The 14094-nt window shown below is 53.7% G+C and overlaps 1 protein-coding gene across 6 annotated transcripts in view; it reads right to left on the bottom strand.

The window, feature by feature from the left end:
• Positions 1 to 63: 63 nt before the first annotated feature.
• RNF123 (ring finger protein 123) overlaps positions 64 to 14094 on the bottom strand; it is a 138996-nt gene continuing 124965 nt past the window's right edge. For 4 of the 6 annotated variants that reach the window (XM_030570618.1, XM_030570621.1, XM_030570620.1 and 1 more), the window contains 4 exons: positions 11576 to 11718; positions 2250 to 2344; positions 1433 to 1518; positions 64 to 1053 (listed from right to left, as the gene is read on the bottom strand). In XM_030570618.1, the coding sequence (XP_030426478.1) occupies positions 954 to 1053; positions 1433 to 1518; positions 2250 to 2344; positions 11576 to 11718 (424 nt within the window). In that variant the 3' untranslated portion in view covers positions 64 to 953. Of the gene's footprint in view, positions 1054 to 1432; positions 1519 to 2249; positions 2345 to 11575; positions 11719 to 14094 lie in introns of those variants that run through there. The other 2 variants (XM_030570622.1, XM_030570623.1) reach the window with 2 other exon arrangements.

The raw sequence follows: 14094 nt of genomic DNA, 5'->3' as shown, positions 1-14094 counted from the left end.
CAGGTGCTCTTAGATCCACTGGCCTTGCATTGTCATCTGCCGCACACACAAGATGCCACCGCATAAGGAAGAATAATTTAATGCTCTCGTGCAGAGAACTGACCCCAGCTGGGGCAGGTAACACAGCACCCAATGCACAGCACAGAGCATCCCACAGGGCTGGTCACAAATCACATGCTACTATTAGTCCCACCCCACCTGCAGCAGAGCTCAAGCATTAGCCTCTCCCTTAGCTGAGAGATCTAGGCCAAGGATTCTGCACCAACCAGCAGGGACACCCACCCCCATTGCCAGCTACACATTCTCCTGCTGCTGCAGGGTGAGGTGCCCCATACTTCTCCCCCACCAGGCTACAGCTGGGGGACTGCAGGCTGCCAGGTCCCAGCCAATTACAGCTTAGCAGAGAACTCAGCCACAAGGGCCCAGGCCTAGACCAAGCCAGCTGTGAACAGCCTCTGCTCTCGGTCTAGCTTAGCACAGAAGCAGTAGCTCTCCCCCATCTGGCTGCCCGGTACCCAGAGCTTGCGTCAAAGCGTGCCCCACCCCCAGTGAAGGGAAGCTGGCAGTGGCCTAACACAGCACAGAAAGGCTCACCACATGAACAAATGCTCCATAGCAAATGGCAACAGCAGCAGGGCAGGCCCTGGGGTCAACCAGGCTCCTGCAGGCCGTTGCTGAGACTCCAGTAGATACATGCTGGCATTAGCCTCATGAGGGAAAGGCACTGCCCTTCAGCCCTTACTGCTCAGGCCTCCCCACACCTTCTGAACAGGCTGAGCCCAGCCTTGGCTCAGACAGGGCAAGAGCAGCACCTCCACCATCTGCTGGTGTCCTTCACCCTTCTGAGCAAGCGGGCTGGGCTGTGGAAGAGCCCACAACTAACCAGAGCTGGGCTACCCCCTACTGGAGGCTGAGGGAAAGGAGCCTCAGGAGCCTGCAGGGTCAACCCCCTGCTAGGAGCTGGCTGGCTTGGTGAAGTCATCCACGCCTGTGATGGTAGCCTTGCAGAAGAAGCAGTCCTTGTTGTTCATCAGGTGCTGGTTGATGCAGGCTCTGAAAAGACAAAGCTTGTACCATGAGGGAGCTGTGCCCAGCCTTGCACTTAGGCGAAGTGCTTCCCTTGAGCAGTAGAGCCCACGCTTGCCCCTGCTGTCACCCTGCAGCGAGGCCTGGAGCCCCAGTGTGGTGAGGGATGGGGCCTGGCCCTCTCCCCAGGGGAGCCCCTCTCAGCACATGCAAAAAGGTCCAAGAGCTTCCATGGAGCGTGAGCCAGGTCCTTGGGTTCCAGACACAGTCTTTACCAGTGTAGGGGTTCAAGGGGAGCAGAGAAGCAGAGCTCTCCCTGGCTCCTAGCCTGTGGGACTGAGCAGACTTCCTTGTTCCTGGCCCCCAGCAGGGAGTGAAGGGGCAGAGAGCCACTGCAGTTACTCACTTGCAAGACTTGTGGGAGCATGGCCTGAAGATGGCTGAGATAGGGTGTGCGTAGCAGATGGGACACAGGTCCTCCTCACTGGTGGGCTGCAAAGACAATCACCCGGCCTCGATTAGCAGCTGAAGGCATCCACACAAATTTGTTGCCATTTGGCTGCTTCCTGCCAGACAGCAGCACTGGGGGTGCTGCACCAAGCAGCCTGAGCCCGGCCCTCCTGTCCCTTGTAGCCCAGGCTGGCAGCTGCCCCTGGGTTGCTCAGGCTTGTGGCTTGTGCAGTACCCCTGGGCCAGGGCAGTGGGACACAGCCTTGTGCAGTCTCGCCCAGCATGGCAGGGATTTAATGCTGGAGAGACTCAGACTACCTGGGGACTCCCAATCACATCTCATACCCCAGGTTTGGCCAAGCAAGCCTCTGCCCCAGGGAGTTTTCCCAGCCAGCTGTCACCCTAACATGCCCACTGTGCATGCCCACTGTGCCATGTAACATGCCCACTGTGCCAGTAGGGCAGCAGCCCCCGACTCTGTGTATCCAGCTCCCAGTGGTTCCAGCTGCCAGGCACAGAGAAGTGGGTGCATGTAGCATTCAGCAGAGTGCTGGGTACACAGCTGGCTGAGCTGTGCAGTGTGTGGCCAAGCCAGGCAGCATATGTGAAGCCAGCCCCAAGGCTGCCCAGGCTGAACCCTGCCACATCACCATCTCAGCTGGCATGACGGGTTTCCCCACCTCCACCCCAGGAAGGGCACAGCTTCCCTCCCCTGCAAGGCTGCTGGTTTCTGGGCTGGGCATGGCCTGGGTGCATACCAGGCAGGGACTCACCAGTATGGAGGCAGCTGCCTGCTTTGACTCTTCACTCAGGTGGCTCAGCATCTGCTCCACCTTGGCCAGCTCCTCCAGGCTGATGTAGTCTGTGTCTGTGGAGAGAAGAGCTAAAGTGAAAGGGAAGAGAGCACCAGGGCTGGCCCCAGAGGGGAGGGTGGGTACTTGTGGGGCACACAGCACAGCTCTGTGGCTGACTTCATGCCAGGACACCCCACTGGCTGGGGGCTGCCCAGGAATGGTAAACTGCAGCCTTATTAGCTGGACAGGACAGTGTGAGCTGCAGTGTCCCCACAGGTGGGCACAGGATGAGCCGGAGGGGGTGTCCAGGATCCCGGCAGCATAGGAGACAAGCAGAGCGCTGGTTATGCCTCTTCCTCCCTGCAGGGCAAGGCCAGAGAGATGGGCACCTGCTCTCTACCAGAAGCTGTGTGCATGCATTAGAGCCTGCCTGGAAGCTGCTGGTGGGCAAGCAGCACTGACTGGGGTTTGGAGAGGGCACTGAGGGTCAGAGCACCTGAAGGTGGCATACAAGCAAGTAGGTTGGGCTAGGGGGAGCTAGGGAGGACCAAGATGGCAACAGGCCTAGGCCAGCAGGGATGCGAGGGGGCAGATGCTGGTTCCTGGGAGAGGCTCCAGTGTAAAGGCCTAGGGCAATGAAGGGATGATAGGGGAAGGGGGCACCCAAGCTGTGTGATGGGAGGCTGGGCAACCCTGACAAGACAAGAGACCCTGGAGGCACACAGTGCTTGGGGGACCTGAGCCAGCCATGCCATTTCCAAAGGAGACAGGGAAAATTCCTCAAAGATTATTTTCTTTCTGCTAGCTAGCAGCATCTCCTCTCACTGCAGCTCTCGGAGCTGGATCAGCACACTGTGGCCATGGCCGCTCTGCTCCCGCTTGCTGCCAGAGGAATATTTCCAAGTGGTAAAACTGAAACAGCATTAACAAATATTCCAGAGATAATGACATTATGGTAAATATTCTTAGTATCCAACCCTGGCTCCTGAGCCATCCAGGGTGGCGAGAACTGTGGAAGACGGCGCTAGCAGAAAGAAAATTATTTCTATTTTGCAGCCCAATGTCTCTCACAGTTCTGGCTGTCTGGGAAGTAGTGAGCAGATGCAGCAAGGGTTATGAAACAGAAGTTTGATAGGAAAGTACCCCCTCCAGCGCCTTTTGTGAACTTGCTCAAAAGTCTGTACTGTTTCTGAGCCACTGCTTGCAGCACCATTCTGCCACAGGAGCCTCTGCAGAAGACAGAAGGCCCACCCTGTGGAGCTTAATGAAGGTGTTAGCTTTAGACCAAGTGGCCACTTCGTAAATCTCCAAAGCACTTGCTTATTTCTCCTATGAGGTTGCTAAGGATCTCATGGAGTGCACCTTGATCCCTTCTGGGACTGGAGCCTCTGAGGATTCAGGGTTCCACAATACATAGTCTGATCCACCTAGCAATGGAGGACTTCGAAGCTCTGATTCTCTGGCATTTCGAGTAGGACGACACAAATTGGGAGCCTGATCTTCTTGTGGATTCTGCACATTTGAGAGATTTTCAAAGCTCTTCTGACATTCCAGGTCTACCACATCTTTGCCGTTGGATGTTGTGGTTTTGGACAGAACAAAGGAAGCACAGCCTCTTGAAGTGTGGAAGGAGGAATTTACCTTAGCAAGAAAGGATGCTGGTGTCCCGAGCCCCACCTTGACCTCATGGAACACCCAGTAAGGCTCACATATGGATAAGGCTGCCAGCTCCGACATTCCCTCCTAGCAGACGTGACAGCTACTAAGAACAAGTCTTAATGGATAAATGAAAGGCCGACACTGGAGTCAGCAGCTCAAAGGGATGACTGGCAGGGCCCTCAAAACTAGCAGTAGGTCCCATGCTGGGAAGACTGGCCTAGCTGCTGGTCTGGCTAATCAGACTTCTAGAAGGAATCTGGCTACCTGTGGATGGTCTGCAAGGAGGGCAAGGATCCTAAAATAGCACAATACTAAGAGCAGATGCCTGACATGAAATGTTACTCAGCTGAAGGTCTCTGTCTATGCCTTGTTGGAGAAAGTCCAGAATGGCTCGAATTCCAGGATTTCTAGGATTTGCATTGTGTTCTTGGTACCAGTTGTAGAATCTGGATCAGAGAGAGCAGGATATTTTTACTACTGATACTCTCCTAGATGAAAGCAATGTCTTAATTAATCCGGAAGATGGATCAAGACCTTCTAGTGTTTGCCTGTCAATAGCCAGGCTGTTAGCTGAAGCTGTTTTGGGTCTAGCTGAAGAACAGGACCTTTGAAAGGATGTCCGGTCTCCACAGAACCTGGAGTGGGAGTTCCAGTTTCAGCTCTATCAGGTCTGAGAACCAAGGTCTCCTTGGCCCATGAGGAGTTATAAGAATTGCCATCACCGGCTCTCATTTTATTTTCTGAATCACCTTCCTCAGTAGCAGAAAAGGTGGAAACACATCAAGTAGGCCCTATGGCCAAGTGTGCAATCAGGCATCTGTGCTCATGGCTCTGGAGTCTGCTTCAGTTGTGAAGTATTTTGGCTTCTTTGCATTTGTATGATTCACACATGGGTCAGTTGAAGGGAGGCAAAACATCTGAATGGCGAGTCCTGATTCAGGCATCATTTGGAGTTGTTGACCCTGCGCCTGGTGAGACCATCTGCCCTTTCGTGGTTCAGGTCCACTTTGATGTGGATCATCCTGAGGAAAAGGCAGAACTGTTCCATCCACCTCACTATTTCCATTGCTTCCACACTTATTGCTGGACGCCTTGTTCCCCATTGGCTGTTGAAATATGTAAATATAGTCATATTGTCGGATTGAACCCTTAGATATGGTTCCCCCTTAGAATGAGCTGGAACCTTTGCAGAGCTAGCTGGACAGCTCTCAGCTCTAGGAGGTTTATGCGGTTTTGCCTTTTTCTCCCAGCTCCAGAGGCCCTGGGCTATTTGGGTCATCAAGTGAGCGCCCCAGCCCTCCAGGCTGGCCTTGGTTGCGAGGACTAAAGGATCTGGAAGACAGATGGACATGCCTGGGCAGGCTTTATCACGGGCTAACCACCAGTGTAAGTAGTTAAATACCTGTGTTGGAACCCGTACTTGATCTTTCATGTGTTCCAGGGAATGGTCCCACACCTTTAGTATGAAGACCTGAAGACATCTGATGAGCGATTGTGCCCATGGAGTGATCCATATGCACAGTACCATGAGTCCTACCACAGCACAGTGCTCTGGTAGGCCTGCCACTTCTCTGGAGCAAGATAATACATTTCTGGATTTTCTGAAACCTTTCTAATGATGGGTAAACTTTTGCTATCAAGGTGTCTATTTCTGCTCCCAGGTGGTTATTCTGTTGGATGGGACCAGAGAACTTATCTTGGCACCGATGATGAAGCTGTGCACCTGGAGGAGATTCAACATCCAAGATGTGATCCTCTGCACTGCTGGAGTTCTGATTGGGATGTTGTCAAGAATAGGGTACGGGTGAGTTCTCTGCAACCTGAGTCTGCCTATTATCACTATCTGTGTAAAACCCTCGGGGCCAAAGACAGGCCAACCAGAAGTATTCAGTACTCGTAATGTTTCCAGCTGTAGGTGAACCTCAGAAGTCTGCGGAGGCACGATCAGATGGGGATATGGAGATGTGTGTCTGCAAGAGGTACTGAAGTCAAAAAGTCCCTCTGGACAGGGAGGACACCGTACAGGCCAGGGTCTCCATCAGAAACATTGTTTTCTTCATCCACTTGTTCAGCCTTTTGAGGTTGAGAATGGCGCTGATACCCACCATGTGCTTCTCCACGATGAATATGATGGAGTACAACCCAGCAAACCTTTTTCTGAGGAAACAGTCTCTGTCAGGCCAATATCCAGAAGATGAGATATTTCATTCTGGATCAAATTGTTTTTTACAGGGTTGTTGAAACTAGGTGATTGGATGAAGAATGGATGGGGTGGAGCCCACAGTTTGAGGGACTATCCCTGGTTCACTATCACCCTGATTAACTTCTCTGTGGTTAAAGAAAACCATTCTTCTAGAAAATGGGCAATTCTGCCCCCCTCACTTCTCTCTGGGGCGGAGGCCTATGTAATCTTTGTCATAAATTGGATTTTTGGGGAATCATAGAATATCAGGGTTGGAAGGGACCTCAGGAGGTCATCTAGTCCAACCCCCTGCTCAAAGCAGGACCAATCCCCAACTAAATCATTCCAGCCAGGGCTTTGTCAAGCCTGACCTTAAAAACCTCTAAGGAAGGAGATTCCACCACCTCCCTAGGTAACCCATTCCAGTGCTTCACCACCCTCCTAGTGAAAAAGTTTTTCCTAATATCTAACCTAAACCTCCCCCACTTCAACTTGAGACCATTACTCCTTGTTCTGTCATCTGCTACCACTGAGAACAATCTACATCAGTGGTCCCCAACGTGGTGCCCATGGGCACCATGCGCCTGCCGGGGCATTTATGTGTGCCCGCCTAGTTCCCAGCAGGGGAGAGAAGCCGCGGCCCTGCACCTGTGGGGGACAGAACTCAGGCTGCAGGTGCAGTGTTCTCTGTTCCCGGCAGGTGCGGGGCCTGCCTAGCGCCCCGCAGGGGAGAGAAGCTGCAGCCCGTGTCTGCCAGGGACAGAGAGCTCGGGCTGCAGGCTGCAGGCACAGGTGTTCTCGGTTCCCGGCAGGCGCAGGACATGCCTAGTGCCCAGCAGGAGAGAGAATCCGGGCCCCCGGGCCTGCTGGGGACAGAGTACTCTGGGGCTGCGGGCACCGGTGTTCTCTGTCCTCGCGGCTTCTCTCCAGCTTCTTTCTGGATTCATATATTATGTAATATTAACTATGATGTTTTTTGGTATTATTTAATGTACAAATACAAAATAAGCCTTGAAAAATTGTTGGCGCCTACCACACTTCTGAAAACATGAATGTGCTACTGGTCACAAAAAGATTGGGGACCACTGGTCTAGATCCATCCTCTTTGGAACCCCCTTTCAGGTAGTTGAAAGCAGCTATCAAATCCCCTCTCATTCTCTTCTGCAGACTAAACAATCCCAGTTCCCTCAGCCTCTCCTTGTAGATCATGTGCTCCAGCCCCCTAATTATTTTTATTGCCCTCTGCTGGACTCTTTCCAATTTTTCCACATCTTTCTTGTAGTGTGGGGCCCAAAACTGGACACAGTATTCCAGATGAGGCCTCACCAATGTCAAATAGAGGGGAATGATCACATCCCTCAATCTGCTGGCAATACCCCTGCTTATACAGCCTAAAATGCCATTAGCCTTCTTGGCAACAAGGGAACACTGTTGACTCATATCCAGCTTCTCGTCCACTGTAACACCTAGGTCCTTTTCTGCAGAACTGCTTCCTAGCCATTTGGTCCCTAGTCTGCAACAGTGAATGGGATTCTTCCATCCTAAGTTGAGCTGAGGTCCCTCTGGACTTTCCCCCTGGACTTTGACCCTACTGTTTTCCCTTGGGGAACCTGCTGTCCCTTTGCAGGTACCTCTGTGAGGACAAGTAGCAAAAGGCCAGACTTCCACTTTAATTAAATTGGCTCGTTAGTACTGACCCCCGACTTGGTAAGGCAACTCCCATCTTTTCATATGCTGTGTATTTATACCATTCTACTGTATTTTCCACTCCATGCATCTGATGAAGTGGTTTTTAGCCCATGAAAGCTTATGCCCAAATACATTTGTTAGTCTTTCAGGTGCCACAAGGACTCCTCGTTGTTTTTGCTGATACAGACTAACATGGCTACCACTCTGAAACCTGATGCTACAGAGACATTAATTAAAATGGAGCCAAAGTCAGGGTGATCTCTCTCCTTAAGGGCTTTGTGATCTCCAAGTCAGGAGAGATGCTCTTGCAACGCAGGCAGCTGCTCCCAGGGATGCTCAGAAAGCGGCAGAGGAGATTTCAAAGTTTTGTTTGAGAATGGCCTCCATCTTCTTATCTGTGAAGTCCATAGGGTAGAACTCCCCTTCTGAGGGCTAACCGTATCCCTTGAGAGAGACACTACAGCAGCGTCAGCCTTTGGTATCTCAGCATTGGAGCCCTTTGGGTCTGGAAGGTTATGGAGCCTGACATCACTCTTGTTAACATGCTGGCCCTTACTTGGGGAGGGTTTTGAGGGAAGAATTGACTCCGAGGCTTGCTCTCAGGAGCCTGCTGAGGTTGTGTTTGAATCGTGCGAATAACCTTGCTGCACATGGTTTGACATTTCTCCAGGAGAAAAAGCTTTTGCTGAGTTTTCCACTGGCCTGTTTGGAGTCAGCGCCAGACAGCTCGCCTTCTGCAGGGGAGCGGGGTGGGGGGGAATTGGAGGACTCAGACCTCCTGGATTTTGTGTGCCTTTTCTTCCCCTTTCAGATTTTTTCGTTCTTTTGCAAACTTTGGGAGCATAGAAACTCTGCTGCAGCTTTGGGGAGGCCACCTACAGCTTGTCTTCTTTAGGGCCTGGAGCCCTCTCAAGAGGTCTGGCTCTTGGCCGTGCCTGTAAGGGACAGAGGAGCCAGCAGGGAAACACTGCAGCCGAGGCTCAGGGAGGGTTAAAACCTTGAGGGGTTAACCACCCACGTAGGAGCAATGCCCAGGAGGGAGAACTCTGCTCCTCACTGCCCAAAGAACAAGGCAGAAAAGTTAAAATAGAAGGAGTAAGGACAGGAGCAAAAGGAACAGCCACTGTCTGCTGCCACAGAGGCAGAGAATGCGGCAGCAAGTGGGAACATGGGGGGCGTGACCAGAGGGTGTGGCGCCAAAATGCTGATCCACCTCTGTGCACTGCAGAGAGATGAGAGCAGCCAAGATGTCCAGAGCCGGGGGAGATGCTGGCCTGCAGAACAGCGCTCCACAGCACCCAGTCACTGTGCTAGAAACAGTGCCACAGGGAGGGGAGCAGAGCCTGAGCACAAAGTGTTCACTACGCAGAGGGGCTTGGGCAGGGCATGCCCACAGGTACTGGGATCCAAATGGTGAGTGACTGATCCAAGCACAGCGTGCTCTGAGACATGTTCTGGGAAACTAATTAGCAGCACATACCTGTGCATAAGGAGAGGTGCCCAGGGCCATGCATGAGCACATGCCACCTGGCCACTGCATCTCCAGCACACTTTCCCTCTGCAGCACTAGGAGACAATACCTAGCACTGCCAGGCAGAGCTCAGTGAACACCCCCACACTAAGGGGACCCATGCCAGCTGCAGCCTACAAGACCTTACTAGACACCGGCATGGGGGAGGCTGTTCCCAGCCCCTGGCTCTGAGAGCTGCACTATCGTGCAAGTGGCCAGCTATCCAAGGTCATCTCCACTTACTGGGCAGTGACCCACAGGCTGAGTGCCCACCCTGCTGTGGCACTAGGAGACCACTGTGGACTCTCAGCTGTAATGAGAGCAGTGCTCAGCCAGCTGAGGCAGAGAGCAGCAACAGCGGCATCCTGAAGACCAACAGAGCCAACCTCAGGCCAGCCAGCTGGTCTCCACTTGAAGCAGGGCCAGACCCTTTCCCATGGGGCAGGGACTCCTGTCTCAGCAGTGGTGGGAAGCTCCAGCCTACTGCCTGCTCCCAAGATGCGTGCCTGCCCAGAGGGACCAGCAGTCCAGGCAGGGCAGGTGCTCAGAGCAGCTCTGCTGGCAGAGTGGGGATTCTAGCTGCTTCCTGGCACGCCCCCCTTCTCCCTTGCAGCACAGTGCTGTGGCACAGCCTTACTGCCTGGAGCAAAGGGGACAGCACAGCCTTTTCTTTCCCCAATGGGCACCACAGCACCTGGGCTCTGAGCCATCCTCACCTGGGCCACCTGGAGCTCCAGTCAGAGGTCACCATGACTGCCCAGTGCCTCCTATGACTAGGGGGGGATTTTCTGTCATATTTTTATGAAGCCTATGCATGCCTCAGTTTCCCTCTTATTTTGCAAGTCTGCCCGGTGTGGGATGGGGGAGGGGATTGTTTGCTCTCGGGGCAAGCTGAAGGAATGGTATGAATGGCACCTAGGTTTCTGAGCTGGAAAAAACTTGGCTTGAGGCCAACCCCGTATCAAGGGCAAATCTCAGAAGACAAATGGCAAAGCCAGTCCCCCAGGACACAGACACCTATTGACCAGCAGCCTGGAGGGAGGTGGATTCCCCTCCTCAGGCCCCAGCCTGAGCACAAAGGCCGGGAGGTGTGAGGTCGGGGGATAGGAGCTGACTGCTGGAAGGAATTGGGGCGCTTGCCTGGGAACTGATCAAGGAGTCAGACAGAGACACAGAGCCTGAACCATGGGGTTCATGACAGCATGGCTGGGCCTGGGCTATCCAGACGGGACCTGGGCTGGGCATTAGCCATCAGTTCCCTGGGCTCCCCTCAGACTCCCTGGTTCTGTATCCAGGTGATTAGTAAATGGTCCCTTGGCTAGGAACAGACTGCTGGTGTTGTTGCAGATACTCTGGAGCACTGCACCCTGGAGGGAATAGTTCAAGCCTCCGGCAGGGGTCTGGCTGCGCTGGACTCGCTGTAGGGAGCCACCCAGAGAACCAGAGATCGCTGGTGCTGATGACCCAGGCATGGAGGCCATGGGCCTGTCCCAGTGGAACTATATGGGGCCTGGCACACTACAGGGGACATTCCCAGGAGACTGATGACAGGCCACAGGGCATAGACCAGGCCCTGTGACTCCATGACACCTCCATCCTGCCAGGACCAACAGGCACTGCTGAGACATGCCTTTAGTGCCCTGGGAGCTGGCACTTCTCTCAGTGCCAGGGGAATGAAGCAAAATGGAGGGATGACAGAGAAGGCTGGAGGGGCTTTGGGCATGGCCAGGGTGTGGGCCTTGATCCTGGGGTCGGACAGGGCAGTTGGCAAAGACTCTCTCTCTCTTTCTCCTCTCTTGCCAGAAGGTGCCTGGGAAAAGCAGAATCCGAGGGGGAGCTCTGTGCTGGGGCCCAGGTGTACCCACATTGCTCCCTGGCATCCAGCTCTGCCTCAGCTCACTGTCCTGCCCTGAGGTGTGCACACAGTGCAACCAGCTCCAGTCCCCTGCAGCACCCACAGTGCTCACTAAGCCCATGGAGGAGCAGTGTCCTTCCTGGCCCATCCCCTGCTGGCTACAGGCAGCCGCAGGAATCTCTCCCTGCCAAATCAAGTCTCTTACACAAATGGGGAGAAGACCCAGATAGAAAAACCAACCCCGTGTTGCTTCCCAGGGTGGGGGAGGGCCTGGCCCACCTCACCCCCAAGCATGGCCCAGGGCGCCAGTCTGCCTCTGAGGACAGAGCTTCAGTGCCCAGAGCCGGCCCAGCCAGATGCCCCAAGTGGACAACCCCATGGCCCTCGCCTGGTGCGGTGCAGACACTTACAGGTGTGCAGGGAGAAATGTCTCTTGTCTGCAGACGGAGGCGTGGCTGCCAGCGCTGATGGCTCTGCATGGCCCAGCAGGTACTGGATGGAGCGGAGCTGGAAGCAGGGGTCTGCCAGGAGCACAGCTGTTGCCCGCTTGGCCCTGCAAACAAACACACAAGATCAGGCCTCTATGCCCCATGGAGAGCAAGGGCAGCTTGCTGGGAATCAAATCGCAGCAGCCAGCTGCTTCTTAGACTCCAGGGAAGAGTAGTGCTGACCTGGAGCCCTGCACCACAGGTCATTAGCCAGGGCTGACCCTCCCACCCATACCACTGGGACCAGACTTCTGATGGGTGAGGACTATGTGACAGCACTGGTTTGCCCTGGCACCTCCAGAACCCCAGAGCAACCGACAGCCTGGCTGATCCTGCCAGGTGCTTGACCACCTTGGCTAGGACACTGCCAGCAGCAGAGCTCTCAGTTCCAGGAGCCGACAGCACCTCATGCAACCCATAGGTCAGGGAGCCAGGCAGGAGGGGACAGCCTGTGAAGGACTAGCCAAATCACCCCAGCACACTAGATAAAGGCTCCCTGCTCAGATAGAAAGGGCTGCGGGCTCTTTGGAAGGACCCGATCAAATGCTGGCTGGAGGAAAGAGAGTAATTGCAGACAAGGAATCAGGTCCCTTGGAACCCACTGGGGGCAGCCCTGCCCTATTGCACAGGTGGCTGAGCCCCAGATCTGTTGCTGGCTCCAGACACTGCTTCACACTGACTCTAGCAGAGGTCAGGGCAGTGCAAGGTGCTAAGCTCCCAGGGCCCAGTGAACAGCCTGGAGAGCAGGTGTTGTTCGGCGGGTGGAAGGGGCAGTTACTTACCTGTAACTGGAAGTTCTTCAAGATGGGTGGTTGCTATCTGTACTCCACTGAGGGTAACATGCATGTACTGTGCACCCACAGCCACAGCTTTTCAAAGTAGTACCATCCATCAGACTGCATATGCCCCTTGTGTAGTCCTGTGGGTTTGCCCGAAGAGGGGGGGCAAACCAACCACATCTCCAGTTCCTTCTCCACTGCAGATCCACAGATCCACAGCGGAGGGGAAGGAGGGTAGATTTGGAGTACAGGTAGGGATCATACATCTTGAAAAACCTCCAGTTACAGGTAAGTAACCTCCCCTTCTTCGAGTGTTGGTCCCTACTGTATACCACTGAGGGGGAGTAACAAGCAGTATGCAGGTAGGAGGAAGGTGTGAGGAAGAAGACAAAACTGTGGAACAGAGGGCGCTGCACTGAACGAGGCGTCTGTCACAGAATCATGCACTAGAGCATAGTGAGAAGAAAAGGTGGGAACCACACTCCACGTGGCCGCCTTATAGGTATCTGTGAGGGGGATCGTCATGGAGTGCAGCAGCAGCTCTCAGGAAATGGGTCTCTACCCTGCCTGCTGAGAACTGTCCCGAAAATTGATAGAGCATAATGCATCCTGAGACCCACTTTGAGAGTCTCTTGGGGGAGACGGCCTGTTCTTTAATTCTCTGCTAAGGCAACAAATACTCTGAGAGACTTCCGGAATGGCTTTGTCATTTGCCAGTAAATGGTCAGGGCCCTACATCGAGGGAATGGAGTCGTCGTTCTGCACTGGAGGCATGCGGTTTGGGGAAGAAAACAGGCAGGTGTATGGATTGGTTGAGGTGGAAACGGGAAACAATCTTTGATGCAAGTGCAGGGAGACTTTGTCCTTATGGAATGTGGACACCATAGCCCCAGTTCACCACCCTCCTCGCTAAAGTCATGGAGACGAGGAAAGCGACCTTCATAGAGAGGTGAGACAGAGAGCAGGAGGCCAGAGGTTCGAAGAAAGAGTTCATTAACAGGTTGAGGTCCCACTAGGGAGCAACTGGCTGAATGGGCAGGTATTTACATAAAAGGCCCTTTCAGATCGGGCAGTCAAGGGATAGGTAAATATTGAATGCCCCTCCACTGGCTGGTGGAAAGTGCTAATGGCTGCTGCATGCACCCTGCTGGAATTGAGAGCCAGTCCCAAGATCTTTAAATAGAGGAAATAGTCTAAGAGCATCAGGATGCCCATGGCTTCGGGGGCAAGGCATTGTTCTTGTGCCCTGGAAGTGAAATGGGCCCATTTAGCCTGATAGGAGTATCTCACAGACTCCTTCTGGAGGAGGAAGTCTTATACTAGGAACGAGCATTCTTGTATTAACAAAGGTGTCTATCCAAAAACCAAGCTGTCAGGTGGAAGTCTGCGGATTGGGGTGCCTGAGTCTGCCACTGTATTGTGCTAGCAGTTCCAGAAACACCTGGACCAGGAGTGGAGAAGACCAAATTTACAGGGCCAGAACGGAGCAATCAGAATGACTGTCACTCTCTCCCACTGGAGTTTGTGGAGGATGCAGAGTAAGAGTGGGAAGGGGGAAATGGCATAGTTCAGCTGGTCTGACCAATCAACGACCGGAGTGTCACCCAGTGAGTAGGCGACAAGTCGCCTTCTTGAGCAATATTGGGTGCACCTGGTGTTGGT

This window comes from Gopherus evgoodei, chromosome 7 (genome assembly GCF_007399415.2).
Source record: "Gopherus evgoodei ecotype Sinaloan lineage chromosome 7, rGopEvg1_v1.p, whole genome shotgun sequence".
NCBI lineage: Eukaryota > Metazoa > Chordata > Testudines > Testudinidae > Gopherus > Gopherus evgoodei.
Note: the sequence above shows the minus strand (reverse complement) of the source record. Positions and strands in the feature narration are given on the sequence as shown.